Source organism: Asterias rubens, chromosome 13, assembly GCF_902459465.1.
Source record: "Asterias rubens chromosome 13, eAstRub1.3, whole genome shotgun sequence".
Classification (NCBI taxonomy): domain Eukaryota; kingdom Metazoa; phylum Echinodermata; class Asteroidea; order Forcipulatida; family Asteriidae; genus Asterias; species Asterias rubens.
In genome coordinates this window covers 13,488,123-13,515,042 of record NC_047074.1, presented here as the reverse complement: position 1 = coordinate 13,515,042, position 26,920 = coordinate 13,488,123, and the positions used below count along the sequence as shown (strand labels likewise).

Here is a 26,920-nt window from a genome sequence, read left to right as displayed (position 1 = left end):
ACTTTATTATGAAATACATCTATGAGGTAGTTGTACGTATATTTTTGTTCAGTTCTTGACTGTATTCGATTCTGAGAAAAATAACATGCAAGAAACATTTTATCTATTCTCCATTCCATTTTTTCAAGCAGGCAATAACAGTACATTTGTAAACTGTAAAATTCTGAGTCCAATTTGAATGGCTCACTCTCTCCGAAAAATACATACACAAAGCCATGTGTCTTGTTGACACATCAAGCTTTGTTTAGGTGAATAAAAATATCAAATTTTTGCTTACAATTCTTGACAGATAGATATATTTTTTAATGTATAATTACAATGAAATGTTCGGTTTAGAACTTTGGAAGTATGTTGCGATTATGGCCAGTAATTTCTTCCAATACTTATTTGTTTCCAGCTGGTATTCTTTCTCCAATCCTATCCAGAAATGGGCGCAGTTCCATTCCATAGAGCTGCTTAAAGAAACACAGTGCCTTGGATCGGTCGAGTTGATCTTTGAAAAACACGGTCGGCCATTTTGTGGGGTCAAAATTTTGACCGACAGTGTTAGATCGCGACGTAAAAATACTTTTAAAATATCTTTCTAACCAATATGCATTTCATAAAAAACGGTTTAAAACGCTTTTCAAAGACCAACTCGACCGATCCAAGGCAACATGTCCCTATAAGCACAACAAAATATGCTTACCAGAATAAGTTTACCAACTAAACTGCCATGTTACAAGTACATTAGTTGTTTTGTGACATTGCCCTTAAAGCAAAAGCCACAAACTCACAACTTTCTCTTCTTGCTTGAATTCCAATGCTTAATAAAAAAAATTAAAAAACAAACCCCCCTAAACCGACATAAAACAAAAAAATCCTTTACAAGTAAGTCTTTTAAAACAAAACAACTGGTACATTTGGACAACTACAAAAGGATGTGATAAAAAAAAATAACAATAATAACTTTAATAATAGTAATTAATTAATTTGGCAAACCTGTAGTGGCCATTAAAGGCAGTGGACACTATTGGTAATTCCTCAAAATAATTATTAGCATAAAACCTTCCTTGTTAACGAGTAAAGGGGAGAGGTTGATAGTATAAAACATATGTTGAGATACACCAAGTGAGAAGACGGGTCTTTGACAATTACCAATAGTGTCCACTGTCTTTAACTGAGAATCAGTTTGCATAGCATGTACCAGCTATATCCGTTACACCCTAATGATGCGATACAACTCAAGTATTTTTCTAACCATGACCCTAACCCAAGCATGTGGACCACATGCAATCAGGAAGATGTTGTACACCAGTCAGGGAGATATTTACTCTAAATAATAGGGAAAAGGTTTCCCGGTCAGGGAGATCTTCAAATTTGTTCATCAGAACATGGAAAGGTCGGTTTGATTTCAGGAAAACTTCTGGAGAATCAGGAATAAAGTTGCCAGCTTTGCAAAGGTTTTTGTTGAATAAAGGGTTGTCAGACTGTAGGGGTGTCAGTAGAGCATCCATCGTTATAAAATAAATGATTTAATTAAGGGAATATAAGGGTAACAACGAGTTCTTCAACAGCCGTTTAAAGCCGGCAGGGTCACCGGCCGTGTGATTCAGCTCGGGCCTTTATTGCACGGCAGCGACCCTGCAAGGTTTTAAACAGACGTTTAAGAACTTGTCACTACTCTTTTATTTCCATTCGTAAATGCCCTTTTATTAAAAAAAACATTTAAAAATACAATTATAGACACTTAAACAAATGAAAGTTCGAGGTTTGAAATATCTTTTTCAAAAACTTTGTGAAGAATCTGTTCACTGCGTGTGGGTTGTGTGTACGCGCGCGCGCGCTCGCGCTTAGATTATGCATGTGCGCTTAGATTACGCGCTGTTACTCTAGTTATGAATTACATTCCGCATGATAATCTTGCACGCCCGACACGCGGAAGCCAGCTTGTTATAAACAGCTCCAGCTGGTCGTTATCAAAGGTTTAAACACCCCCACGTGACGCGCTCTCCACCAATAGGAGTAGAGAAACTGTCTGGGGTATTTATGAATGAAAGTTTAAAACATCATCCCATAAAAACAAGTCGTTTTTTGAAAGCCAAATACAGCTTAACTATTAATAATTTGTAGAGGTTTCAAATTTGAGACGTAGGACTTCGGATGTGACGAGGTATTTATTTTGTAAAGGCACTGTCAGGGTTGTCTGAAAGCCATTGTGGGATAATGGAAGAAGAAATATCAAGAAGATTATTTTATTTCAATCTATAAATCATCGGAAAGGACTTTCAAAACTTAACAAGCGCTACACAGAGCGTGACCCCATTTGACCTTGGTTGGATTTCACAAAGAGTTAAGATAGTCCTATCTCAAGTAAGGACGAGTTAGTCGTCCTAACTTGGGACTAGCCTTAAGTCCTAAGTCCTAAGTTAGGACTGGTCCTAACTCTTTGTGAAATTGACCCCAGGATTAAAAAATCCAACCTCTCATTTGAATATATTGATCACTAAGTAATTTATTGAATATTCAATTTTATTGATTGTTCACCAATCAGACACAGATACGCCCATTATTTCTAGATCAAGCGAAACACATTATCAAACATTTTATGGACCCAACATTCACAATTATTTACGACGATGACATTGTTTTTTCACTATAAACACCCACATCGAAAAAATCACAAAAATAGTAAACTTTAAGTTTGTTCAAGAAAGCCCTTCATGTGCACCAGCAAAACTTTCAACAAATCTTTCAAACAGTGGCATATTTCTAGATCTGTGACAAAATGTGCATATTTTTTATTTTTTTTTTTTTTTGGGGGGGGGAGCCACTGGAGTAGTGTTTACATAACTTTTAAAAAGCTTAGACAAACATTTTTGAGGAAGGAAAAACCAACGACACCATGTATTTCAAATTTGTGCAAACTGTTTAAAAAAAGCATATAATGTACCTAGCTTGCGAATTGTTACTTATCAAAATTAGGAAGTGGCAGATTTTTTGAAAGTGAAATATTGTTCAAAAATACAAAATACTTAAAATAAAAAATCCTGCGTACTCTTAAGACCTAGGTAGAGACCTGAGTAATCATGCATTACTAAATGCCTAATATTACATTGCGTAAGGTAAGGGGAGTCGGGGAACTAGACTTATTTGAGAGATGGAATCGGATAGTTGGGGGTTCGAATCCCCACATGGGTGATAACATCCCACATCAAACAAAAACATTTTATGCAATGAGGAAAACAACATCTGGTGTCCATTCCAGATTCTCTTGCTTTTGCAACACCCACCCAATAAGCCTTTTTGAGGTAAGGCGGACGTGATACGAGTGTACCGTTTGGTTTGGGTGTATACCCACAAATTTACCCAAACCTAAAAGTGTTGTAGCATTGTGTCCGCCATATCTCAAAAAGGCTCATTAGTTTTAGACAAAACCTTATTATTGCACAAATTAGTTAATGGCCTGATGCTTGGACCATAGCAAACTTTCTCGAAGGCTAAAGCTGAAGGCCACAGCTTTCTCTTAACCCTTCAAGAAAAACTTTGCTAGGGTCGAAATGTTAGGCTATTAATTATTTTTTGGCATTTATACCATAGGGCATTTTTGGTTGGTAAGCAGTTTGCAAACAGCTTATTCTGTTTTCTCAAAACCTTGTTATTCCCACATTAAATCGGGAAGCAAGGTTTATCAGCAGTTATTATTTTTTTTCTCTTAATTATTTTCTTAATAAGGGGTTTCTACAGAGCCTAACTAGGACAGAAACATTTTTTTTTCCTTCAAATTGTGTATATTTTCCCATGGATGCTGGTTACCTAGATTGTCATTAGGCTTTTTATCAAGAAATACACCAACAATTGTCACAAAGACCGTCATTAAGATTGTCATATGGATTGTCACTAAGACTGGCATCTAGTGTCATACAGATTGCAACCCTCCTAGGTGACATTACTACTGCCACCAAGATCGTCATCCAGATGTCATCCACATTGTCAGCAAGGCTGTTTAGACTGTCACCTAGTTTGTCACATGGATTGTCAATACAACTGTCATCTACAATGTCATTCCGATTCTAACATTCAAGGTGGCATCAATACTGTCATTCAAGGTGACACTGTGATTGTCGCCAAGATTGTCATCCAGATTGTAACTAAAACCAAGATCACATCAAGGCTGTCACCAAAGGTGACACTTTGATTGTCACTAAGATTGTCACCAACCAAGAATGCTATGCAAGGTGACGCCACTGTTGCCATCCACACTGCCACCGAGATGCTCTTGCGGTTGTCATTCTGAGAGTTACACCAACCTGTGACATTTAACTAACGGATGTCTGGACTAAAAGGGAATATAATGTTGAGGATATTTAACTGGTATGCTGTTCTCTATGTGACGAACCAGGTGATCCCATCCCAGCTTCTTATACACCTACAAGGAAGAGACAAACAAAGACCAACAGTTACTCATTATGTGACTTGCATCCATCAAAATATTTTTTGTGAAGTCTCGAAAAGTTATCAGCAGATGAAGCTTTACCACTTCGTGGTTGAGTAGAGTAAGAAGCTTTCAGGAATGAGAGTCATTACTAACGAAAAAGTCTGAAACTTGGATACAAATTCAAACGTATGTTGAAATGATGCCATTTCTACCGTTTGGTAACCCCTGGGGTTATAGATTCCAGGGAGCTTTTGAAAACAGTATCCAAAGCACTAGAGAAGTAGACCAATGAGCAGGATTTCTTTATTTGTGGACAAAAATATTGTTTGATTTTCTTCACCAGGCCGACATAAAAAGTCTGAATTCAGCCAAAAGTCTAAACAATCTCATCCCTGAGCTTTCCATTTTTCTCTACCAGCCAGTCTCCTAGTCGATGATAGTCATACCTACATCCTTATACAGACTGTGAAGGGGGTGCTAGGAGTAGGTGGCAATGTGTCCCTGGTGGCAGGTGATGTGGTTGACAGCTCAAATCAGTTAAGTGTAACCCTTAAAGACAGTGGACACTATTGGTAATTGTCAAAGACTAGCCTTCATAGTTGGTGTATCTCAACATATGCATAAAATAACAAACCTGTGAAAATTTTAGCTCAACCAGTTGTCGAACTTGCGAGATAATAGACAAAAACAGCCTTGTCACACGAAGTTGTGTGCGCTTAGATGGTTGATTTTGAGACCTCAAGTTCTGAACTTGAGGTTTTGAAATCAAATTTATGGAAAATAACTTCTTTCCGAAAACTACGGCACATCAGAGGGAGCCGTTTCTCACGATGTTTTATACCATCAACCTCTCCTCATTACTCGTCACCAAGAAAGGTTTTATGCTAATGATTATTTTGAGTAATTACCAATAGTGTCCACTGCCTTTAACTTGAAGTTGCCGTTTGTGGGCTTCTGATTTTAGGTGATATCTCATAATTTTTTTTAAAACTACATCAGCCCGTCTTTAGGACATTTCTACAGGTTCTCGACCACACCCAAACAGATAATAATAATAATAAGAATGATAACCGTGTTTGTAAAGCGCCAAAGGATACAAGGCGCTGAAGAAAGAGGGGGAAAAGGCAGAACACAGACCAAGACGACCAGCTATGAAGAGGGGAAAAGGGTGGGTTTCTAAAGTAGAGTTTCCTACCTCAATAGCTTTCCTATCCGTGTCTTTGCTGGGCCTGGAGTCGTCGTTCATCTTGTTAAGACCGCGTAGTTGACGTCCATAGTGGTCATGTACTTGTGCATGCTTGATGGTGAATGGTAACACCTAAAGTAAATGACATCAGATACAAGTTGGTAACTAAACAGAATCTGGTTGGCTGCAAGGCGTGGCCCTTTTTGTGTCTGTTTGAAAGTTCAGAAAAAACATGATTTGAAATGGAACCATTTAAAAATACTTGGATTTTTGGACACGTGCATACTAAGCATCCTTAAAGCACCATACAAGCGCTTGAAAGTTTTAAATGAGCGTGCACCCAAAGTAGCCACTTTTGGAGGCCAATCAACACAACTACCAGGGGTAAGTCATGAAAGGTATCAATACGGCGCGCTGCCCATGGTAGCGAAGCTGCATCTAGTCCAAATGTTTGTGGTATTCCCTATTTTGACAGATTTGTTTTCTTCTTTTTCAATAATTTTTTTTTAAAACAAAACCTTTTTCTCCTCGGGGTCCCCCCATTTCTGGACTTCCTTGAAGGTGAGATCCATCTGTTCTTGGAGGTCGGTTTCTTCCGCTGATGACGTGACTTCTCCTTCTGCTTTGATTGCAAGGATCTTATCAGCCAGGGCACATCCCTTCACAACCAAGGCATTAACCAGGTATAACTTGAACCTATCATTCTCTCTACAAAAAAAAAGAAGACATAAAAAGATTTGATAACAAATGACCCCAGGGAGTTGTTTAAAGGCTGTGGACACTATTGGTAATTAGTCAAAATAATTATTAGCATAAAACCTTACTTGGTAACGAGTAATGGGGAGAGGTTGATAGTATAACATGGTGTGAGAAACGGCTCCCTCTGAAATGACGTAGTTTTCAAGAAAGAAGTAATTTTCCACGAATTTGATTTTGAGACCTAAGATTTAGAATTTGAGGTCTCGAAATCAAGCATCTGAAAGCGCACAACTGCGTGTGACAAGAGTGTTTTTTCTTTCATTATTATCTCGAAACTTCGATGACCGATTGAGCTCAAACTTGCAAAGGTTTGTTATTTTATGCATATGTTGAGAAACAGCAAGTGAGAAGGCTGGTCTTTGACATTAGCCAATAGTGTCCAGCGTCTTTAAAACAAAGTTATCCTAGATATACACGCTACACAGTGGTCCAGTGGTTGGACTGCATGACTTGCAAGGACAAGGTTGTGGGTTCAAATTCTACCAAGCTAACCGCTGAGTTCACAATGACTAGAATAAGTATTGTCGTCTAGTTACTGAATGACAATTTCTTTAATTGTGTAATTCATAATCATATATGTTAAACCAATGTTTGTATGAGAGAGATTGGCTGTTGCCAGCTTGGCGTTTATATCCCCTTGTGGGGGTTTTCCCCCCGAGTTCTCCTGACGGGAAGATCTTATAAACAAAACAAATAAAGCACTACTTACACTTTGAATGATATGGCGTCTGCTCTGGTGTCATTCTTGAGTGCAAAGTAGCTTGCTAATGCAGTCTGATCAATCAGTGATATCACTTTATCTGCTAACTCAATGACCTCAGATAGCATCTTAGTGCGGTCCTAGAAACGCACAAGTGAGGAACAAAAGTGAAAAATGATGGAAAGCTGCTTCAAGACTAATTTAGAAGCACAACTTCTCTGAATAAAGCAGCAGGGGTCGAATAAGGGGGAAACATCCAAAAGACTGTCGGACTTGTTGCTCAGAATCTTAACAGAACCAAGATTTTATGTATAAGACCAGAATCAAAATAAGAGCACGGTTTCATCGTCTTAACTATTTTATTTTAAAGGCAGTGGACACTTTTGGTAATTACTCAAAATAATTATTTGAATAAAACCTTTCTTGGTAACGAGAAATGGGGAGAGGCTGATAGTATAAAACATTGTGAGAAACGGCTCCCTCTGAAGTGACGTAGTTTTCGAGAAAGAATTTGATTCGTGTCCAGTGCCTTTAATACCTTCTTACCTTATGAGCGTCTTTAGCAGTCAGTTGTGTGACATGCAGAGGAAGATGATCAGGATAATTATCCATCAACTCCTCATAAATGTTATCACCCTCCAACCTAGGGAAAAAAACAAGAAGCAACATCGTAACTATCCTTCCATTATAGAAGAAAAATATACAACGATGGAAAGATAACAAGGGTGAGATGTCATACAGTTCTTAAAGAAGAAGGGAAATGTCAAAGTTCAATTGTGTGATGTACTTAATTTTCCAATAGATAAAGTCGTCATGTGAGTGGGGAAAAGTCACTAACCTCCCTTGAAAATGGTGTCAATTGCCATTGTATTTTCGATGACCTTTCGGGGAAAAAAAATTGGTCAACATTCAAAAGAATTCTGAGAAAAATTTGTCGGTACATTTTTTGTACGAGGGCACTGGTAGAACAGACACTCTAAAGACAGGCTTTGAATTTTCTTTAAATTATGAGACATAGTTATGTAGGACCTTATAAGGGTTTACAAGATGCTGCAGCACATTCAGCAGCGACTGTCAGAAATGTCAGGGCAACCCTTTCTCTTCGCAATAAGGGTAACATGGGTTCTTTTTATAGGTTACAAAACACACAGTACCTACAGCTTTACGTCCCAACCGAAGGACGAAGTAACAATGGTTAAGAATATTGCTTAAAGCCGTTGGACACTTTCGGTACAGAAAAAAAAAATAAAAGTTCACAGATTTACAAATAACTTACAGGGTTTATAGAAGGTAATGGTGAAAGACTTCTCTTGAAATATTAATCCATGAAATGCTTTACTTTTTGAAAAAACATTAAAACAATTATCAATTCTCGCTAACAAGAATTACGGATTTATTTGAAACACATGTCATGACACGGCGAAACGTGCGAAAACAAGGTATGGGTATTCCCGTTATTTTCTCCCGACTCCGATGACCGATTGAGCCTAAATTTTCACAGGTTTGTTATTTTATATATATGTTGTGATACACGAGGTGTTGGACTTTGGACAATACTGTTTACCAAAAGTGTCCAATGGCTTTAAGGACACAAGTGTCAATACCAGGACTCGAACCTAAACTCTGCTGATAAGAAACACCAGAGCTTGAGTCCGATTCTTTTAACCGTTTGGCCACAACATGCAGCACTAATTTGACTATACACAAATTAATACATAAAAATCCAACAAAACCTGTTGTTTGATTCTGATGATTTTACGGTTGCAGCGAGTCTTACTTTGTGATCCATGAAATCTTGAAATCCCTGAGCGCCTCAGCGAACTCCTCCTCCTTAGTCTTCTCTTTGGTTTTCTCGGCTTTAGCTGCGTGAGGTTTGTGGGGCGTTTGGGTAAGTACGTAGATGAATGGATAACTATCCTGAAGTAGCACAAATGAAAAACGGGAAGAACGCTCGGACACTTTGGATAAATTTTATGTTAATCTGACCACTTTGAAATCTGCCGAAAGATCATGAAAGCAACATCGCTAGGAAGGTTCGGAATAAAATGACAGGCCTGGAATTACACGGAAGCCAGAGGGGTCCTGACCTCTGTTGCCCCTGGTCTTGGCCTTGGCGCCCTTCAAAAGCTTCCCATAGATTTTCAAATGGAAGTGCACTTTGAAAAATTAAAATGGCCTTGCCTTCTCAATGATGAAATTCCAGGCCTGAAATGATAATTTTGACAAACTAAAATCTCGCTTACTCATAACAATAACTATTAAATAAAATAATATACACATGAAAGCGGAAGAAGAAAGTTTCGGTAAAAGTGTACAATTTCTAAAATAGAGAAAAAAGAAATTCCTACATGTAATTGCTGAAAAGTTTCCCACTAAATCTAATAATAAATATCAAATATAAAACCATAACAAATTAATGAACAAAGTTTTTGAAGGGTTTGAACAAAAAGTGAACAAGTTGAAATAATTGTCACTTGGTAAACTTGGTAATAAAGAACAAATATTTCCTTTCAGCCCTTCCGGTTTGTACACGTTCAATTATTCTATTGATTTTGTGTGATTTACTCACTATGTGACCCTGCACTACATGTATGATATAATGAGATGAATTCTTTGACAAAGTACATTGTTAACCCTCCTACTGTCTGACCATTCAATATTATCCACTGTGGCTTAGAATGATACATAGATCATTTTATGCCAGCCTGCAAATGTGATATCATGTGGTGAATGCATCTACACAGCATAGTTAACCCTCCTACTCTCCGACCATTAATTATCATTCACTCTACACAGCATAGTTAACCCTCCTACTGTCCGACCATTAATTATCATTGACATGGTATTGCATGGTAACCATGCAGCATGCAATAATGCAGTGACTGTGGTGCGCTGATGTCAGCGATTACATTATGCCATTTAGCTTTTTTTGATAAGGCAGTCAACTTACTAGACATTGATACTGACAAAATTAAGCTGAGTTTTATTGCAAGTAGCTTTAAAGAAGTGAGCGTGCAGTGGGCAGATTTGATCGACTCCTACAAATTAATGAGATTATGAGCGGAAATAACAAATACTTTAATTCATGCAAGGTGGGAGCAAACTCAACTAATAATATTTTATATTATGTTAGCAACGAAGTCAAACATTTCGTCAACAAAAAAAAGCAGTAGGAACGACCCTTGGATAAACACGATTTTTAAACCTCTGACCCAACGGACAAAATGTTAGTGAACGTCAATGTTAGCTCTAACTTACAGCTCTAGGCCCAAGGTTTCGTTTGCCATCACACTCACAGCCTGCCAATTGACCCTTTCTCCTCCGACCCTATAGCACAAAGGTCACACAGGGGTCATACAGAGGTCAAAAGGTCAGGGGTCAGTACCACTTTCAGAAATGTTAACAAAATTATTCAGAATCAGAAAAAGCTTAGGTTTTTAAAATAAACATTCCTGACTACAAAACGGCAAGAGAGTATCTCGTGTTAAAAATGTTAGGTTTCGAGCAAGGGTTCAAAAATCATGTGATCATCACATGACGTATTGTTAATGTCATGTGACTTCATCATACAAAAAACACACACTGAAAGGAACACAATAAACACTACATGCTGTAAGTACATGTATACTACTGTATATCATGGTCAGTATCATAATGCCTATGGTGGGAAACATAGCTATATAAGCCTACAAAAGCCTCTACGAGGGATTATTTCATTGAGCTGAAAGTTTGCTTAGCAAAATGCAGTATTCTAAGTAACGGGTTATCGGCTTAAATATTGTATGGTGAGTAATGTAATGGGTGTTTAGAGTTTTTCTGTATGAGGCGCATGAATTATATAGCAATTGAAACTGGACCTTCATACAAGGGACATAAACAGTCAATTCTTCTTGGGCTGTTCATACAGAACAAAATGTATGCAAATGAATCTGAGATGTATAGGATTAAAGGGAAGGTATAACTTTGGTTATTACTCCAAAAAATAAAGACCATGACAACTAACTTAGTTAGAAGCTCAACATTTAGAGAAACGATTCCCTTCAAAAGGAATGTGGTTTTAGAGATGGGAACTCAAAAACATTTCAATTTTAGACAAATTGTGTATTCCAATTGCGGAATATTCGTCCTGCGTGAACATAACTGCTTCAACATTTTGGGATATATTTCAAAAACCACCTTTTTGAAATTTTTATAGGTTGGTTTTATTGTGTATTATATCTACATTTATAAAGGATTAAAACGTTTCAAAAAACCAAAGGTATACTTTGCCTTTAACACATGTTTGCAATAGTTTGAGCACTTTTGATTTAAACCAAGTGAAGGCGTGTTTAACTTACCCACAGTTCTGTCGAGCACATGACTGACTAGATAATGCAAATCCATGGACTGTATACACATTACTTAACTAAAAAGGGCGCCCTCAAGTCGAGGTCAAACGAGCCTAGAGGTCACAGGTCAATCAAAAGGTCAACTAAAAAATTCCTGTACGTACCGTCTTCCCGGGTTCATTCTTGGCCAGTGTGATCGTGCCAGTCAACATCTGACCCAGCGAGGCTCCCTTCGGCAGCTTGTCGTCCGGCACTGGTGGGATGAACAAGGCCACGGATCCCCCGGCCTGTACCGTGGCAGTGTTGAACTTGCTCTTGCCGTTGAGGGCGCTAGTCACCGACTGGAAGCAGTCCACGCTGAGACTCGACGAGAGTTTCTGATCGATGAGCATGACCATGTCTTTAAGCTTCTCCAGAAGGTCTCTGTTCTCGTGACGGACTTGAAGACGGATTGTGTAGTCACCTTTGTCTAATTTCATTGTGTACTGGAAAAAAAAGAGCAAAGATGTCAACAAAGAGCTAACACTGATGAGAGGGTAGGAGTGTGGAAGAGGGCTGAACAGTAAGTAGGTTGATTATTTGTACAGGTTTTGAGACACTGCATGGTGAAGTATCAATGTATATTCAGTTTGCAGTAACACAAGTCTCAGTGAGTGATGACCCCAATAAAGAACTCGCTTCGTGGCAGTGAAGTCAATAAGGTGATCCACTTGGCGAGAGTAGTAGTCTCGGTCGATTTCCTACCTTCCAGGTAAGTACTTAGTATTTAGCAGACAGCTTTTTTTCAGAACTAAGTAGAGTAATCTCTCATGAATTCCGAAATCTACTCTGTGGTAGTAGAATAAATGACAAGACAAGTTCTCATGAAAAAAACCTACACAGTAAAGTAGATACACATAATGGAAGCGCAAACTTGTTATTTTAATGAATACACATTTTGATGATCATTACCGCATTAGGATAAGCGTCTCCTGCTCCCATATACTGCTTGTTGTTATCAAACAGTAGCCACAGTTGACTCTCGTACTCCGACTCGTACAGAAGATCGCTCAATAACGGACAATTGGGAGTAATCTCCGAGGTTTTACTCTGGAAGAACAAAAAAATACAAGAATTACTAATACTGTATGTAACTGGTAGTGAAACCAAGGATGCCTTTCAAGTGAAATTAATCCCTGTAGCTCGCAATCCTGAGGAAACCTGTGAACAAGGGTGCTTGCTATGTGAACCAGAAACACTGGGGTTAACCCCTACCCTATCACTGTAGCTCGCAATCCTGAGGAAACCTGTGAACAAGGGTGCTTGCTATGTGAACCAGAAACACTGGGGTTAACCCCTACCCTATCACTGTAGCTCGCAATCCTGAGGAAACCTGTGAACAAGGGTGCTTGCTATGTGAACCAGAAACACTGGGGTTAACCCCTACCCTATCACTGTAGCTCGCAATCCTGAGGAAACCTGTGAACAAGGGTGCTTGCTATGTGAACCAGAAACACTGGGGTTAACCCCTACCCTATCACTGTAGCTCGCAATCCTGAGGAAACCTGTGAACAAGGGTGCTTGCTATGTGAACCAGAAACACTGGGGTTAACCCCTACCCTATCACTGTAGCTCGCAATCCTGAGGAAACCTGTGAACAAGGGTGCTTGCTATGTGAACCAGAAACACTGGGGTTAACCCCTACCCTATCACTGTAGCTCGCAATCCTGAGGAAACCTGTGAACAAGGGTGCTTGCTATGTGAACCAGAAACACTGGGGTTAACCCCTACCCTATCACTGTAGCTCGCAATCCTGAGGAAACCTGTGAACAAGGGTGCTTGCTATGTGAACCAGAAACACTGGGGTTAACCCCTACCCTATCACTGTAGCTCGCAATCCTGAGGAAACCTGTGAACAAGGGTGCTTGCTATGTGAACCAGAAACACTGGGGTTAACCCCTACCCTATCACTGTAGCTCGCAATCCTGAGGAAACCTGTGAACAAGGGTGCTTGCTATGTGAACCAGAAACACTGGGGTTAACCCCTACCCTATCACTGTAGCTTGCAAGCCTGAGGAAACCTGTGAACAAGGGTGCTTGCTATGTGAACCAGAAACACTGGGGTTAACCCCTACCCTATCACTGTAGCTCGCAATCCTGAGGAAACCTGTGAACAAGGGTGCTTGCTATGTGAACCAGAAACACTGGGGTTAACCCCTACCCTATCACTGTAGCTTGCAAGCCTGAGGAAACCTGTGAACAAGGGTGCTTGCTATGTGAACCAGAAACACTGGGGTTAACCCCTACCCTATCACTGTAGCTCGCAATCCTGAGGAAACCTGTGAACAAGGGTGCTTGCTATGTGAACCAGAAACACTGGGGTTAACCCCTACCCTATCACTGTAGCTTGCAAGCCTGAGGAAACCTGTGAACAAGGGTGCTTGCTATGTGAACCAGAAACACTGGGGTTAACCCCTACCCTATCACTGTAGCTCGCAATCCTGAGGAAACCTGTGAACAAGGTTGCTTGCTATGTGAACCAGAAACACTGGGGTTAACCCCTACCCTTACACTGTAGCTTGCAAGCCTGAGGAAACCTGTACACAAGGTTGCTTGCTATGTGAACCAGAAACACCAGGGTTAACCCCTACCCTATCACTGTAGCTCGCAATCCTGAGGATACCTGTGAACAAGGGTGCTTGCTATGTGAACCAGAAACACTGGGGTTAACCCCTACCCTATCACTGTAGCTCGCAATCCTGAGGATACCTGTGAACAAGGGTGCTTGCTATGTGAACCAGAAACACTGGGGTTAACCCTTACACTTCCACAATAAGTATTCCAAGGTCCCTTTACGTCCACTACCAATCCTGATACATGGGACCACAGCTTAAAGGAACATGTTGCCTTGGATCGGACGAGTTGGTCTATAAAAAGCGTTTGTAACCGTTTTTTATAAAATGCATATGGTTGGAAAGATGTAGAATACAATGATCCACACAAGTTTGCCTTGAAATTGCGTGGTTTTCCTTTTACTGTGCGAACTAACACGGTCGGCCAATTATGGGAGTCAAAAATTTGACTCCCATAAATGGCCGACCGTGTTAGTCGACGAGGTAAAAGGAAAACCACGCAATTTCGAGACATATTTGTGTGAATCATTGTACTTTACTTTTACAACATCTTCCTACCCATATGCATTTTATAAAAAACAGTTACAAACGCTTTTCAAAGACCAACTCGACCGATCCAAGGCAACGTGTTCCTTTAATATCCACATTCCATTGCATTGACTGTTGCTTTTGACTACAGGGAACATGACCAAGTTCTAAACCTTACCTGGTGGAAGTTATAAGTGAGGATTATCTCATAGATCTGTCTTCCGTTGGGGACAACATCCCTGGCTCCAAGTGGACTGAGCTTACTATCATTCGGTCTGTTACAAACAAACATACAGATTATTATAATTTATAATGCGCCATGTCTGTCTAAAAGTCACTCCCAGCGCAGGAAAGATGCAGAAGCATTTGTCTCTCTAAGTATACTTCACAAAACTCATGAGAATTAAAAGGTATTTTTCAGACTGGAAGTCAACACTCAAAGACAATTTGTTTCTTTTCAAGATTTTACACATTGAGGTACTTTTTTTTGTTATTCAATTCAAACACACAAGACTGTCAGACTTGTCCGATCGTAAATTTACTGGCCCGAAACTAAAACGGCTGGCTTCAGGCTTGCCGGTCCAGTGAAAACTTCAGTCCCGTCTATTGACCCCTTGCACGTGCGTCACACGCGGCGACTGATGCCACGCTCACCATGTTGGTGGTCAATAGGTTTATGTGTAAACGCCGCGTTGCCTTAAACGCACACTTCACTGAATAACACACGTTGACATTGACCACCGAAATGGCGCTTCCAAGATTATTTGGATGATGACGTCAGGTGAATTGGGTCAATGGGCTTCTGGTAATAAGTGAAGCCAATTCGTGTGAGGTTTGTGCGGCTTATTGCGGAGTTACGTAACACTTACACGCCCAGACCCTCACACACAGTGCTATGAGCCCTGCATATTGACCCTTTGCTATTCAGAATTCTTGTGATTCAAAGTTGTTTTTACCGGAGAGGCTGTACACAGTTCTTGATAGTGATCGTTGGCGACACCTCTTCAATTCTTAAACTTGATTTGATGTCGAGACGATAGATACCATTGGCAGCATGCTGAAAATAAGTCAAAAACTTTTAAGTCAATTCAATTCAATTTAATAAACATTTATTTTGGTATTGCCCTCACATGATTTAATACATCGTTGGTGTTTAATAGTTGTTAACAGGGACAGTTAAAAACGGTAGTCAAAATTAATAAACAGGTCAGAAGGGCAACAAAAAGTAACATCTATCAAATCATTGCGGTTTTCAGATCTAAAAATTTTAATTTGATCTGCCTCTGGCCACCAACCAGGCTAGCTCAATGGTCTAGTGGTAAGACATCTGCTCTAGCATTTTTAGGGCTGTAGGTTCGAATCCCACCTGAGTGATATTCCTGTTGATTTTTAATCACATGACTCAGGGAAGTACCGAGTATATGTAGCTTAATACAAATTTGTGTGGGCAAAAAAAGCAAAAAATATTTCTGAAAGTAGTACCATTTGAATCATTTTCTGATTCATATCCAGGCTGTGGAAGGATATACTGTAGGTGATCTTTGTGTTGCCAAGGCTTGCCCACCACTTAGCAACGACAAGCTCTAGTACTAATCCGCCTTTCACGGAGAACGGGTAGGTGTTATTTCCTAACTCTTGCAGATGGAAGAATTTGTAGAACTCGTTACTCCGATAGGCCATGTGGTCTTCTAGTTGGATGCAGTGAAGAACGAACTTGGACGTCGCTTCGGGATCCAGCGACGTGATGTTCAACTCTGCGAGAACCAAAAAGTTGGTGTTTCAGTGTAAGAATGTTGTACCTCAATGTTCTAACATTGTTGTATCATGCAGGAAAATGCTCCGTGCAAAAACATTGTATTTCGACAGCTGCTGGATCATTAAAAGGAATACACAATCTGAAAATCTCAGATTAACATTTTGGGGGCTTAAAAACTTATATTTTTTACACAACCACATTACTTCAAGTGACATGTTTCTCAAAATGCCCCAAACTATTGAATGTTGCTGAAGGCTACTGACCAATTGTTTTAATTGGCATTAATTTTAAGATTGCTTCAAATGTCTAGACCTTTCTATTGCAACGTCACACCGTCACAGAGGTTTTGCAAACCAAGGTTGGAAAACTATGGAAAGCAATAAACGCAAAACAAAAACAGATCGCTACTGTTCACAATATTCAAACATTTTTTTTTTTAAGCCTTCGAGAAAGACTCTATAGGGTCGAAACGTTAACTATTTTTTTCAATATTCAAACATGTTGAAAACAAAACACAAATTGTGGTACGTATTTTATTAAACTGAAAGTTTGCAGATTTTGTTTTGTTTTGGTCAACACATCTGTTGATACGATTGAGTGTTTTATGTTAACCAGAGTGTTGTTTTTTTTACAAAGGAAAGGTCTATACCTTTCCTTTTAATCTTGAAATCCTTACCTGCCCATGTAGCGCCCTCAGGGACCTGAATGAAGCTGCGTCTGATCTGACCTGGTTTGAACTCTGTCTCACCCCAGCTTGCGTCGTACTGTTTGCTTGGTTTCTGTGACTTGATGACGGTAATGGGTATCCTAAACAATGGGCCCTTGTGGGGATCGGCAGTATCAAAACATTGCACCTGACGGAGAAATCAAACACTATGGTTAAAGACACTGGACTCTACTGGTAAATGTCAAAGACTAGTATTCTCACTTGGTGTATCCCTACATATGCACAAATCAACAAACCTGTGAACATTAATTTGAGCTCAATTGGTCGTCGAAGTTGCGAGAGATTAGAAGAAAAAAACTCCCCTTGCCACACAAGTTGTATGCTTTAAGATGCTTGATTACGAGACCTCAAATTCTAAATCTGAGGTCTCGAAATCAAATTCGTGGAAAATTACTTCTCTCTCGTAAACTACGTTACTTCAGAGGAAGCCGTTTCTCAGTGTATTATACTATCAACAGCTCCCCATTACTCGTTACCAAGTAAGGTTTCATGCTAATAATTATTTTGAGTAATTACCAATAGTGTCCACTGCCTTTAATACACATCAGTGCAAGGATAATAACTAAAAGACAAATTTATTAAAAAGACAAAGTTATCACTCGAGCGCGAGTGGAACACAGAAAAATAGGGCTTCTGCGTCCCATATCGTACGCAGACGCGCTGTATTTTGTTGTGTTCCACGAGCGCGTGTGTGATAACTTATTTATCTTCAAGTAAACTTGGCGCGCAGTTAGATCACACAAGACGCAGTGTGATTTTGGCAGTGCAATATGGGCTTATGTCAGACTCTTGTTGCTATGGAACGACCAATCAGAATCAAGGATTCAAGCCTACTTGAAGATAATAATTATTCTTTATAGCGATGCAAGTTTAACATCTATCAAGCACAATTGTTATACCTTGGTAACAAACTGTGAAGTTTGATTGGTTGAGAATCAATCATTTGATGCGCAACAAAAACGCATGTTACATGGCTTGACGGGCGGTCGATTTCAAGCGCTGTGTACGAAACAGCCGCGGGTACGAGGGAATGGTTTCTTGTTCGTCTGCTTATTAAACAGTGAGTAGTCCGTCGTAATAATGTTTGAAGATGACAACAGAACTTTGAGATGAGGAATAACAATTATACAAAGGTATAACAAAACAATTGTTGCACGTTGTGACTGGGGTCCATGGGTTTTGTACACCCTCGAGAGAAAATGGCACCCTCGGCTTCGCCTCGAGTTCCATTTTAACCCCTGGAGTGTACAAAACGCCATGGACCCGTCACAGCGTGCAACAATTTTATACTGTTAATCGTTTATCAGACGGGTCTTAGTCCCATGGCACAGGAGGCAATTTACAGGCAACCAGTTCAAGACAATCTCCATGAAGAGAACGTACACATAAAATTTACATAATATTTAACTTGGGGTTCGCAATATGCAGCCAATCAAACCAGGAACATTGGGGCAAACCCCTTTTCTTTACGATAAGTGAACTGGGTTCTTTTACGAGCGTTACACAACAGACAGGACCAAGGGCTTTACGTCCTGTCTGAAGGACAAATCAATAATGGTTAGGTGTCTTGTTTAAGGATACGACTAGGACTCGAACACACACTCTGCTGATCAGAAACACCCGAGCTTGAGTTCAGACCTCTTGTACACTCGGCCAGGACAAGCCACGACAGGCATTGTGCACAGATACTGATAGCAATGGTATCATAGGAGTCGACTGAAGAGTTCACCAACGGTGGCCGCCTTCCTGTTTGTGATTCCACAATCAAATTCCTGGTTTATTCAGTCATAGTGATCCCCCCAAAACCCACCTTGTAACCCACCCTAAAACAAGACCCCCCAAAAAATGTGGCAGCGCAAAGGGCAAGACAAATCAATTAAAGATGAATGGATCCTGAATACCTCGGAATAGTGAACTCCTTCATTTAAACCTCTTGGGTCTACTCGTATGGAAACGGAGCGTGATGTGTTCATTAGAGCTAGGTGTGATGGAGCCGAGACCCACGGTGCGTCACATACGAGACTCGTGTGCATCGTGAAGGATATCTTCTCCTGTGCACCTGTAAGGAATCCATCAATCAATTAATCAATCAATCATTCAATAGCCAATCAATCAATCATGGATAGATGATCATTGAGGAAGGGTGTGGTGTCAAATAACCAAAGTGCTGAAGAGCTGAGAGAAAGTCCCACTGTTTCCTGTTTGGTTTCTCAGGACATGATCCAAAGTAGCTTTCACAATAACATTGAACACAGTTTCTCGATACTTCACATTATATTCAAGAACTTCTGAAGTTTTACGATATATTTGTGTTGGTAAACTCGCAACAAAAATGTTTGTGCCTCATAACTTTTTAATCAGATCAGAAAGATTGGTTGTTAACTGCTCATTTCTTAGTCAGTGAGTGCAAACCCCAGTTTATCTTAGGCACAAAACACAGGTCTGCTTTTAGTGGAAGATTCATGTAATTAATAAAATGTTACACAATTTTAACGGACGTTAGAGCCTTGCAGTTTTCCCCACTTTCATAATGACTCTATCTACTAGAAAATGAGCGGACCAGAAAACTAAACTTGACTTTAACCCAAATCCCATCCCAAATGAAAAGCGCTTCAACTCCTTCTTCATACTCACATATATCTTCCCCGTATTTAGGGTCTATCGTGACGTTAAATTCACTTGGTTTCTCAGACTTGTTCATTTCCCTGATGTAGATGCCTCGTTTACCTCCGGTCAACACACAGAACCTGATATTACGCGTTTTACAGTCTGAGTACCTTACAAGGTGCTCAAAGGCCTTGTCAACCTGGATGTCAAATGGGTCAAAGAGAAAAGGGTCAGAAGGTGAAAGGTCAGCAGATATTCAAATAAGTGTAGTCTTATTGACGAAAAAGAAGAAGTTTTCCTTGGAGACCCAGTTCAATTCAGTGTAATGTTTATTTCAACTTGATATGAACAATTGTTCTACTATAGCCCACATATCCTAGAAGCTTGATCAAGGTGCTTCACAACATCAATCCCTGTTCATCATACTTTAAGACCATTCCTCTAACTTTCCCAACTCCCTGGGGACATCATGTTTCCTACTCTACCGAGAAAAAAAAAAAAAAAAAAAAAAAAAAAAAAATGCCATTTTCCCCCCGACAAAACTTAGAAAATTCATTGGTTACCTGCATCAGGCCGTATCCCTGGGCAAAGACCTCGATTCTCTCCACATTGCACGCTGTGTTCTCCAACGCTCTACGGATGCTGTATGGGCTATAGCAAATATTCTCCGCCTTCAGACCTGATAAAATTAACGCTGTGAAGGAAGAACAAGAAAAAGGTGACTGGGCTGAGACTAGAGAACAAACAAACACTTGGAAGGAACAGTAGAAGAAGAATCATCACAAAAGCAAGAAAAGTTGTGTTTGGTAAAAAACGTTTTTTTGACATCCGACTTAGGTGATCCAATCCTTCCTGGTCCAATCGGCAGCAAATTGCGCCACAGCACCTTGTAAAGCATTACATGGTGCTATCAGAATTAGGTCTCATAATTTAAACGTAGTCCCACATCTTGCAGGAAATACTGTATGTTACAGCACCAGGAGCGCCACTAAGTGACGGACATGTGCGCTATATAAGAAGCCACAATTATTAATTATTATTATCCAAACAAATTAAGCTTTTGGGGGATCCAAATCTTCCCTGAGTTATTGATTGAACATAATTTTGCTTGTTTCAGCGATAATGACCTTTACATTTGATTATATGTAGGAGGTCCAACAACAACAGGCTTCTGGTGAGTCTTTAGAACAATCTACACACCTAATGCTGAGCTGACATGCCAAGTCCTTCTTGTGTTATGGTCAATATGGCCAACGCAAACCTACACAAGGTCATTTCAGAAACTGTATGCCTCCTTGTCAGATTCTCTGACACCAATCATTTCTGCCTTCAGATGCCCCCCCCCCCCCGAAGACTGGTGCCCAACACTGTTCTTCTACTAATCATTTCAACAAAGTATAGGAACCACACGTTCACTTACCGATCCCCCCGCAGGCGTTGGGTGACGACATAGAGGTACCATTCATCAGTTGCGCACCTCGTAACGTCCAGTTAGGTACTGATGTTATAGCGCCCCCAGGGGCAGTGATACTAACGCCTAGATCACCATCAACACTGACGGAAAAAATACTTGATATTTAATATTTGATAAACTGCATCCCCCTCAGTGATCCCCTGGCTGGCGCTTCCAAGGTGTGATCCCTGGCTAAACACAGTTACTGGTTGTATGGCTTCTGACTGACACCCTGAACAAAGATATTGACTATACATGTATAGGAAGACTGCAAATATAGGGCTGGATAGCTCAGTTGGTACGAGTGCCGGAAAATTAATCCATAGGTCGTTGGTTCAACTCCCACTCTAGTAATTTTGTCTTTGTTCAAACGAAAAACTAGGAAAAAAGTGCAACTAAAAGGTTTCCTGTGTTAAACCAACACTTGATTTCTCGTAAAGCCATTGGACCCTTTTGGTAAACAGTATTGTCCAAGGCCCACACATTCTGTATCACAACTTCTATATAAAACAACAAAACCTGTGGAAATTTAGGCTCAATCGGTCATCGGAGTCGGGAGAAAATAACGGGAAAACCCACCCTTGTATCCGCACGTTTCGCCGTGTCACTACATGTGTTTAAAATAAATCTGTAATTCTCGATATCAAGAATTTTTGTTGTTCTGTACCGAAAGGGTCCAATGGCTTTAAGTACACCATGGCAACAGCTCTCTCCATGAGTATTCAGTAGATAAGGTACTTTGCCGTGGGCCCTTTGGGGGACCTTGTATAGGCCATGCTTGGTAACCGCTCTCTTAATGAATATTCATTAGATCTTAACTGGTACTTTACCTTGGACCTCTAGAGGACCATGTATAGGCCATGCTTGGTAACCGCTCTCTTAATGAATATTCAGCAGCCATCATCTCTGGTGAGACACACGCTCCAACACCTGTCAATCAATTGTTGATAAAAACAATACTCAGTTTCTGGGACAATCTTAAAACAGTATGAAAGTAAAAACTTCTGTGATTTTTAAAACACCCCCCCCCCCCCCTAAAAAAAGTATAAAAAAAATAAATAAAAAAAAACCATCCTACAAGAAGCATCTTGGGGTTTTAAGTAAATAGTCAAACAATTAATAAACATGAAAACTTGGGATGTACTAAGAGTGGAAGTGTACCTTAAAGAACCCAGTCAAAACTTCTTACGGAAGATTAGAGGCTTCCCGGCTGTATATGGTTCACATAGCAAGCACCCTTATTTATAGGATTCCTCATGCTTGCGAGCTACATTGATTCAGTTCACTCATGAGTCATCGTTGGTTAATTACCAAAACATATAATAATAGAAGTATGGCGTGTCATGGCCAAGTGGTTAAGAGCACCGGATTCAAGCTGTGGTGTTTGGTCAGCAGAGTGTGGGTTCGAATCTCGGTCGTGACACTTGCTACATAAAATTGGGGAGGTAGTGCTTTCTGCTCTACCGACCAGGCTTCGGACTGATGATACCCAAGCCTACATCCGGGCCGTATGGACTGTAAAAGGGGTAACCCTGTTTCAGCCCTAGGAGTCAGTGGTAAGGGCCTCTGGAAATAACAATTGTAGCCCAAACCTTGAGGTGGCCTTCAGGCCTTGTGTGTCTGGCGACTTGCATAAAAAAAAAAAAAAAAAAAAAAAAAAAAAAAAAAAAAAAATTGTAATGAATGGCCTCTTTCAATTAACCTTTGTAATCTGACCTCATACTGACCTATGACACTGGACGTTGTACCCCCTGGACAGCCCACTGTTGATAAAGCCGGTCCGTTGTTACCAGCCGACGCTACGAAGATTATTCCATGTATATTTACAGCCTCTGTGATAACGTTACAAACTCTCCTGAGAGCACAGAAATTAAACAAATTGGAGAAAATATTTAGGTGTGAGGGAATAATTCTGCACTGATCATCTCTGATCATCGGGCATCGGGCAAGCTCGGTCATATTGAATGGTAAAACAGTAGGAGGGTTGACCTTGTACCGTGTTGCACTTGATATCATACTGCACGCTGGCAAAGTTTATCTTTCATTCAAAACTCCAGTGAATGAAAGTGAATGGTCAGACAGTAAGAGAGTTGACTCGTCCGGCGGACTAATAAAAGAAATTCACTAGCATTTGCCGATCAAGCGACTGCTAATTTCTAACCCTATACGGGTATATTTCGCCATATCCAAGTGTATATTTGCAGTGGATTGTAAAACAGATTAAACAATTCTTACAAAGCAAAGAAGCCTCTAATTTTACAGGTAAACACAACATTTTACATTTTGTTAAAGTTTGTTGAAATTTCATTCAAAAGTTTGAAAAAGTGTGGTAGTCTGAAAAAAAAAAAGTTCAATTTTTTTTTTTTTAATCTGGTATTTCATTATGAAGAAGCGTAATCTATATTTTGCTACTGGTTGGCATCTCTGTTAATGACACACACCTCTCGCATTATTCTATACATAATGAGTTCATTTAAGGCAATGACATCTCCTCTTATCACATCAACCTTTAACATTTATTACTCACCCGTTATTCGGCCAGTGAGCCGCCTCCCCGTAGCTGAAATTGACCAGATCCGCCTTGTGTTCTATAACAGCTATCATCTACACAGGAAGATTGAAGGATATGCAGTTACTTTATCACATCATTAGAAAAAGGGCTCGGTCAGTTGGGTGTCATTAGCACATAAATGAGGCGCCACTAAAAATGACCAACTGTCGTGGAACTGAAGTTAAAGGTGCCCGTGGATTCAAAGTTGGGCGATTTGGGCTATAAAAAAAGTGCAACACAACCATTCAGAAAGGGGTCACTTTCATTAACTTTCATTCACTCAGTGGTACATTTTTTACAACAAATCCATTCAGATAGTGTTATATTTTTTGTTAAACACATTCCCTTTCAGGATGGTGTATTTTTATTCAGAAAGAGTTGTCTTCAAGTTTCGTATCTGTTTAGTTTAGTCATTTATGGGGTTTTATTTTTATTTATTTATTTTTTTTTAACATCGTTTACTACTTTTAATCGCAATCAACGTGTGTTTTGTTTGCCATTGGCTGGATTATTGGAAAATTTTGATGCGCTTTGTCTTGTTTCTGTTTTCCTCAATCAATTTGTACAGAACATTGTTTAATGCGCTTCGTAAATATTTGGTATTATTATATAGTAGGTCTACTAACCTAACTAAGGTTATGACGGGAGTAAGTCTAGTTCCTGTAATAATACCAGTGTTATGTAAACGACAAAGCTTTCTAGTCTGTGAGAAGCCAGCAGCCAAAGTGACTTATATTATAGCAGACACAATGACGCCACAAATGAAATCACTCTCCCGCTTCCCTGAGAGTAAACCAAATCGATTCCCTTCAAATAATCTCAAGGAATCCTTCCCCAACACTCATCGATAAAACCCTTATAGCTCCAAGAACTTATACCCTATCATTGGATGCGCGAAGCAACATCAGCAAGTTTAGTATCTTTCCAGCAAAGTAAAAGGATGTATACTTTCGGGGTTTTTGTGGCCAAACTCTGAAATTCTTTAATGGAGCTTTCCCTTGAATGTATACCAAACTCAGATTCTAGTTTTCTTACTCACCGCTCTTACTAGTGAGCTTCCAGTCTCCATCGAGCCTAGCCTGGAATCGCCGATCTTTATAACCAGAACCTGAGCACCAGGAGCAACGCCGTTCTTCTCAGGCTCGTCAGGGAAGTTGGCGGCCGCTATACAGGTTACGTGAGTACCGTGCGAGCCAGCGTTAGTTACTATGTTAAGTATGTTACCGTCGTCGTATATGTTTATTGAATAATTCAGCATATCTGCAGAGAGAATAAATAAACATTTGTCGGTGGAGGTTCGTATTCCTTGTGGGGTGTCGGGGCCGAGCGAATATGAGCAGTGAACTCAAGCTCTGGTGTTTCTGTCATGTCTGTGGGTTGAGTCCCAGTCGAGACACTTGTGTCCTAGAGCAAGACACTTACATGTATCTATAACTGCTTCTATCCACCCAGGGGTAAATTGGTACCTGTGAGGGCAGAGATGGTTCTTGTGATTGATTAAGCTTAGTACAGCACATATTTGTTGCACAGATTGTATACTCCCCGATCTCTTTTTTCTCTATTCAATTAAAATTAGCTGGAAACCACCCCCAAACAATAAATTATGTTAACCTGTTTCTACTAAGCAGTGTCTTTCTGCAATTTTGTTCATACTTAACAGCTTTATGGAATTGTTCTCAGGGCCCAATTTATTAAGCCATGTAAGCACAAAAACTTGCTCAGCACACACAAATTTTGCTTAGCAGAAACAAGTTACCGGCCGAAACTCCATAAAGTTTACACTGTTTCGACCAGTACCCCACTCATTTTTTTCAGCAAAGAAATTCACTTAAAGCAGTATTGTAACAGCTTTATGGAATTTTCTTCTCGGTTGTAGGGCTTACCTGCTAATGAAAATGCAGCATATTGTTGTGACTCTTTGTAGCTAGTGAGCACCACACACGACGCCAAGTCACCCGTCTCCGAAGTATCCACCACTGCCCTGTATGTACACAAATTATAATATAATTATTAAAGAGGGACTCCAAGATCAAATTGAGTTTGAATAGATGGAAATTTGCATCAGCGATAAAGAATTTTAATTTGGGTTAAACCCATAATATACACTGATGTCTGTTAGCACTTAGTCAGTACATTACATGTACTAGGCATATTACTCAGGTGGGATTTGAAAATTGAGTTTTGTGATGCAATTATTTTCAATAGATGGGTTGCAATACGCGTCATTGACCACTATATTTGATGTATTTTACACGTGAAAAGTGCACAAGAGTCACGCACAGCGCGTACACGCGTGCATTTTTCACATGTAAAATATATCAAATATGGCGGTCAATGACGCGTACTGCAACCCATCTATAGCAAGAGTCCTTGTGAAAGAGGGGAAAATATTACAAGTCACAATTCTCAATTTATGTTGGTGTAAAATGTCATTTTATTTTATATTCTTTCAATGAAAAATGTACCCCATTTTAAAGCCATTGGACCCTTTCGGTAAAAAAAAAAAATTCACAGATTTACAAATAATTTACAGGGTTTACAGAAGGTAATGGTGAAAGACTTCTCTTGAAATATTAGTCACGAGGACATGAAATGCTTTACTTTTTGAGAAAACAGTAAAACAATATAAATTCTCGTTAGCGAGAATTACGGATTTATTTTAAACACATCTCATGACACGGCAAAACGGAAGGAAACAAGAGTGGGTTTTCCCGTTATTTTCTCCCGACTCCGATGACCGATTGAGCCTAAATTTTCACAGGTTTGTTGTTTTATATATAAGTTGTGATACACGAAGTGTGGGACTTGGACAATACTGTTTACCGAAAGTGTATAATGGCTTTAAACAAATTAAAAAGGAAGAAATGAAGCACAGCACTGTAGGTGAGTGCCTGTGCATGCTGTACAATGTAATGTCTTGGTGAATATACACGTCAGCCGTTCAACTGACTGCAAAACAAAAGGCACACTCTGAAGATGTTCTAGGCATTTATAAATGTCCACCAGAAGCCAGTTTGCCAGAGTTTGCCATGATTTCATGTCGGCTGGACGTGAAGTGGTTAAATTGTGCTTCTTACCGCCAAGTTTCTCCATCATGGAAGACGACGCAGTCATATACTGGACCAGGGTCGTTGAACTTCTTATCTGATGTGGTTAATAAGTCTACCTGAGCGGCTAAGTCATCTCGTGCCAACTTCTCTTCCTGGAACGAAAAGAAGAAGAAAGGAAGTGATGACAAGCGTTTCCTATGACATGAATGTTGTAGAGTTGTGAAGATGACGGATTCAGAAATTGGT

The 26,920-nt window shown here is 39.8% G+C and overlaps 1 protein-coding gene across 2 annotated transcripts in view; it reads right to left on the bottom strand.

Annotated features, from left to right (window-relative positions):
- Positions 1–2,867: 2,867 nt before the first annotated feature.
- LOC117298252 (tripeptidyl-peptidase 2-like) overlaps positions 2,868–26,920 on the bottom strand; it is a 35,584-nt gene continuing 11,531 nt past the window's right edge. Inside the window, exons 5-27 of one of the 2 annotated variants that reach the window (XM_033781389.1) lie at positions 26,702–26,826; positions 25,508–25,605; positions 24,664–24,884; positions 23,601–23,677; positions 22,801–22,928; positions 21,904–22,003; positions 21,041–21,174; positions 20,184–20,314; positions 19,648–19,819; positions 18,915–19,072; positions 16,963–17,140; positions 16,013–16,284; positions 15,487–15,587; positions 14,709–14,805; positions 12,342–12,479; positions 11,555–11,875; positions 10,321–10,389; positions 8,840–8,979; positions 7,609–7,705; positions 7,072–7,202; positions 6,122–6,311; positions 5,613–5,735; positions 2,868–4,408 (exon numbers count right to left, since the gene is read on the bottom strand). In XM_033781389.1, the coding sequence (XP_033637280.1) occupies positions 4,319–4,408; positions 5,613–5,735; positions 6,122–6,311; positions 7,072–7,202; positions 7,609–7,705; positions 8,840–8,979; positions 10,321–10,389; positions 11,555–11,875; positions 12,342–12,479; positions 14,709–14,805; positions 15,487–15,587; positions 16,013–16,284; positions 16,963–17,140; positions 18,915–19,072; positions 19,648–19,819; positions 20,184–20,314; positions 21,041–21,174; positions 21,904–22,003; positions 22,801–22,928; positions 23,601–23,677; positions 24,664–24,884; positions 25,508–25,605; positions 26,702–26,826 (3,291 nt within the window). In that variant the 3' untranslated portion in view covers positions 2,868–4,318. The remainder of the gene's footprint in view (positions 4,409–5,612; positions 5,736–6,121; positions 6,312–7,071; positions 7,203–7,608; positions 7,706–8,839; positions 8,980–10,320; positions 10,390–11,554; positions 11,876–12,341; positions 12,480–14,708; positions 14,806–15,486; positions 15,588–16,012; positions 16,285–16,962; positions 17,141–18,914; positions 19,073–19,647; positions 19,820–20,183; positions 20,315–21,040; positions 21,175–21,903; positions 22,004–22,800; positions 22,929–23,600; positions 23,678–24,663; positions 24,885–25,507; positions 25,606–26,701; positions 26,827–26,920) is intronic. The other variant, XM_033781390.1, reaches the window with a different exon arrangement.